General features: G+C 34.8%; 2 protein-coding genes across 3 annotated transcripts in view; one reads left to right on the forward strand and one right to left on the reverse strand.

The window, feature by feature from the left end:
* The window catches only part of zf(c2h2)-12 (zinc finger protein), a 4,489-nt gene extending 2,757 nt beyond the window's left edge, over positions 1-1,732 (reverse strand). The window contains exons 1-2 of one of the 2 annotated variants that reach the window (XM_009859212.3): positions 1,536-1,728; positions 755-822 (exon numbers count right to left, since the gene is read on the reverse strand). In XM_009859212.3, coding sequence (XP_009857514.1) covers positions 755-822; positions 1,536-1,666 — 199 coding nt within the window. In that variant the 5' untranslated portion in view covers positions 1,667-1,728. 2 annotated transcript variants of the gene reach the window in all.
* Positions 1,733-2,349: 617 nt separating this feature from the next.
* The window catches only part of zf(c2h2)-93 (zinc finger protein), a 6,299-nt gene continuing 4,419 nt past the window's right edge, over positions 2,350-4,229 (forward strand). The window contains exons 1-5 of the mRNA XM_026839678.1: positions 2,350-2,666; positions 2,822-2,956; positions 3,174-3,215; positions 3,276-3,340; positions 3,660-3,799. Of these exons, the coding sequence (XP_026695479.1) occupies positions 2,465-2,666; positions 2,822-2,956; positions 3,174-3,215; positions 3,276-3,340; positions 3,660-3,799 (584 nt within the window). The 5' untranslated portion in view covers positions 2,350-2,464. The remainder of the gene's footprint in view (positions 2,667-2,821; positions 2,957-3,173; positions 3,216-3,275; positions 3,341-3,659; positions 3,800-4,229) is intronic.

The following is a 4,229-nucleotide window of genomic DNA, read 5'->3' on the forward strand; positions in this document are numbered from 1 at the left end:
ATTTTTAATAATCACAATTCTTTAAACTAAATAATTAAGTCTAACGATGTTATGTACAAAATGCTACACAATCTGCAGTTGTGCAGTTTTATAAAACTTTACAAATTGTTATATATGTATATGTAGATGTAACCACTGGCCTAGAGTACGGGCGTGCGGGAGTGCGACGCATTCCTGCCAATTTAGGAATTCACTATTCTTGTTTAATGCACGACTACTGCACGTGCGTATAATGTTTCGCCGATAACATTAATTCGTAAAGAAATGTGTTAAAATTTGACTTATATTTGCGCAAACACGATTATTACAACATAACATCGTATTGTTTGTAAATATGCAGCAAATCACGCCCATTTTACACCTCCCTGATTGACCAATCAGAAACAAAGGAATCGTGGATTAACTAGCATTATTACGTGTGCTAGACCAGACAATGGCGTAATACGTATGGGATATGGGAGTATTTAGAATAGAAATGTTTAATTTACTTGAATGAGAGGTGCGAATGTGCGTCAGGCATGTAAAAAAAACAAAAGTACGACCGATACTGATTCGTATTTAAATTTATGTAGCAGTTTCCTAAATCGTAGACGCATGCGTTCTGCTTACGCCAATTGCCGCACTCCCACGCAATTACAAAACTCTACGCCAATGGATGTAACAATATATTTTTATATATATATTTATATAGATGTAACAATTTGTATTAAATATATTTATATATATTCTACAAATATACTTATCATATTCTTACCAATACAATCATATTCCAATTCATTATCAACACCAAGGATTTTCACTGGATCAATCACACCTCTCATGCTGAAAACATTTAATAATATTAAACATTATACACTTATTACAAAAATGTTTAGTATTTTCAGACTAAAACAGCAAAACAGGTGCAATTAGACTCCGGTCTGCATAGTATGACAGTTGCTGACGAGATCTCGCGTATGCAAGACAGTTATCTTTACGTTTCAAGTGCGTGCGTCCTATGATCAAAAATCAGCGTGCGAAGCATGCACATTTAGTAGCCATTTTAAGAAATCCCACTTAATTTAATACATCTTGGTAATCCTTTAGCTGGTGGCCACCTGAAATTTTGGTTTCCAAATGTTCTATAGCCCTCACTTACACCTGCTGTCTAAAATTTTTTTCAAAAAAGTCGAGCATTCTTGTCGAAAATTAACTTTAAAAATGCACGAAAACATGCTTCGTCACCATAATTCGTCTGATTTTCAACACGAACGCCCGGGTTTTTTCAAAAAAAATTGTACAGTGGGTATCAGTGAGACCTAAGAAACATTTTGAAACCAAAATTTCAGGTGGCTACCAACTAAAGGATTACCCATATTTGTTTTATTGTTAATCAATTGGGTCACATGGGACAAATGATGGGGTACAAAACCAAAAGTTTGTAAACAAAAACGCTAATGCTTTTAGTTTGATAGATTTAAAGCAATAAAACTAGTACAACATAATTTATATTTGAACATTTCTATAATAGACTGGTTGACAACAACACAACTTACTCTATCACAATCCATTCCCTTAGGAACGTAAGCTCTTCATCTAAAACTGCTTGTGGAAACTTCTTAAAAACCGAAATGCAATCCCGCAATGCCAATAACTTTTGATGTGTAATTCCGTAATCTATAATCATGTTTACTTACTTTTTTCAGCAATAAGATCTGATTTCGTGCACTGTACTAGTGAACTGCAGAGATACTAAAAAGTAAAAATATGAACTAAAAAAGTAAAGTAATCAACAAATATAATACGTAAAACTTCAATCAAATATGCCCTATACGTCGCATGCGAACTACACAGTTCAATTGGTACAAAGTTCTAGACAATTATGTTATAAAAGCAAACAAAAATAAGCTCAGTTGTCATTTTACCCAGATGTCATCTGTTTTGACCTCCCGCCATTTTAAAAAGAAGTCTTCGCTTACGCAAAATATGCTTGACAATGGCAGTTGAGTGACATGTTGGCTAATATTAGTATTAAAACAGGTAGCGATGCATTAAGTAAAAGTTGATTGATTAAAAAAAGATTTTTAAACCGCGTTTCCAACTGTAGTTTGCCTTGTAATAGGAACAGACTATATTTTAACACACCATCTTTTTTTTCGTGACATTTATTGCGGGTGAGCGCAAGGCACGGAAATGGCAGCCATGTTTGAAAGGGTTTGTAACGTAAATGTGGGCAGCTGTGAATGTCGCGTAAAAGCGACAAATGTTTTGCTATGTAGATGTTTTATTCGGCAGAATGTGAGTAGATCTGTGACTTGACACTGCTGGTAGTTACAACTTCTTTAATGTTATCAATTTCTATTTGAACAAATCATAATTGCGACTTTACTATGACTCGAACTTTAGTGGTTTGCATTATTCTGTACAGCATAGCAGTTAGACAAAAATACGTTAGACGTTTTCCGTGTTATTTACGCGACGTACCATGATGGCAGAGTTTGAAGGTGAAGAACAAATAACATCTTTTTTCAACAAAACACCCGACGAAGTCAAGTCACTATTGTGCCGTGAGAAACGATGCCCGCTGTGTCCTTTCTATCGGTATATCGGTGATTCACCGCTACAAATGCACATACAAAACGCTCATATACAGCATTCTGTTGACTTTTCTTATGTTGAAGAATCAGGTGAGCACTTCTGTTAAGTACATATTTGGTTGTACCTTGTAAAGTTGTAACTAATCTTTTTAGTTTAGCTCAAGCTTCATACATTTAAGTATGTAAATAACTGAAATTACTATTTCATCATAGAATATCAATAAATTCTTGTTTTCTCATTTTAGTGATTTGTCTTCCATGTCGTCGCCCGTGCTCTGATCAAGTTCAACGCCGACCAAACCATCCATTGCGAAGTCATTTTCATTGTCCATTCTGCTTAAAAATAATTACACGTAGCACAAGTTTCAAAAACCACATTGGTAAACTATGCTGTATTGCTAATTTGCTATGTTATATTTTGTGCTGTATGTATTGTTTTTGCAGCAGTGAATATCATAACAGAATGTTGCAATGATGTCAGTAATAAACTAAACAGATGGACCATGTTTTTTATAGGAAAATATTCATTGAATCCTATCCATTTTACGCGTAACTTTTTATGTTTGCACAATGTAAGCCTTGTTTTTTACATCACAGTAAGATGCACTGGAAGTATCGTTTCGGAAAGAAAAACTATTGGTATGTACTTCTATTACTCTTTTATTAATCAGCGGATTATCTTATTTCTTTTTTTTGCAGGAAAGAGTGATTCAAGTATGGCTGACACGGCCAGTTTTGGCTCTGATGAACTCCCACATAGAACAGTAAGCAGACAGATATTACTTTATATAGATGGTAGCCCACCACAGTGGTTTGCGTGCCTGCCTCTAGCCAAGAGGATAGGCGTATGGTTTAAGGCTGCTTCCATTTTGAATATGTCCTTGGGCAAAAACATGTATTGAAATTTGCTGTGTAAGGAAGGGTGTCCAAATTGTCAGCCATATACTAAAAACCTACAACGTTATTTGTGGGGTAAATTGTGCAGAGCACAAGTTGTATGAAACAGAAAACCTGTGTTGTAACGATTGATGTTGCCTTGCGGCGTCTCAGTCGAGGATAAATGTTTTACATTCATTCATTCAGATACAACCGATGTTAGATATTTTTGATGTTTCACCAAATGATATGACGGTGCTGAGAAACTTTGTTCAACTCTTTCAGTTTAATCCGTATGTCTTACATTCGGACGAAATGCTATTCCTAAGGAAATGGCTTGTGGATGAGTAAGTATGCCTAAGTGAAAGTCTCAAGGTCACTCAGTTCAAAAGGATGTTGACACCAGTAGCACATAATTGTAATGAATCCAAAAACCCCACAAAGCTTAGGTTATATACTCATAAAATAAAACATGGAAAACATATATACAAAAAACAATGGGGACAAAGTTAAGGAGTTTAAAGGGGACACAAACATACAACTTAAAGGGGACAACATATATACACTTTTTATTAGGGGACAACAAAATGGTTTTAGAAGTAATGAGAGATTAACAAATTCATTGTATTTTTTCTTTTTCTTTTTAAGTTAAACATGCATAGCGTAAAACGTTAAACAACGGTATAGATGAAACGCCTTGTTTGGTCAATGCATCAGCCAGTTGTTTTTTCGATTCAACCCATTCCATTGATAAAAGTTTATTTGTTTCCATCATTT

Source organism: Ciona intestinalis, chromosome 2 (assembly GCF_000224145.3).
Source record: "Ciona intestinalis chromosome 2, KH, whole genome shotgun sequence".
NCBI classification, from domain to species: Eukaryota; Metazoa; Chordata; class Ascidiacea; order Phlebobranchia; family Cionidae; genus Ciona; species Ciona intestinalis.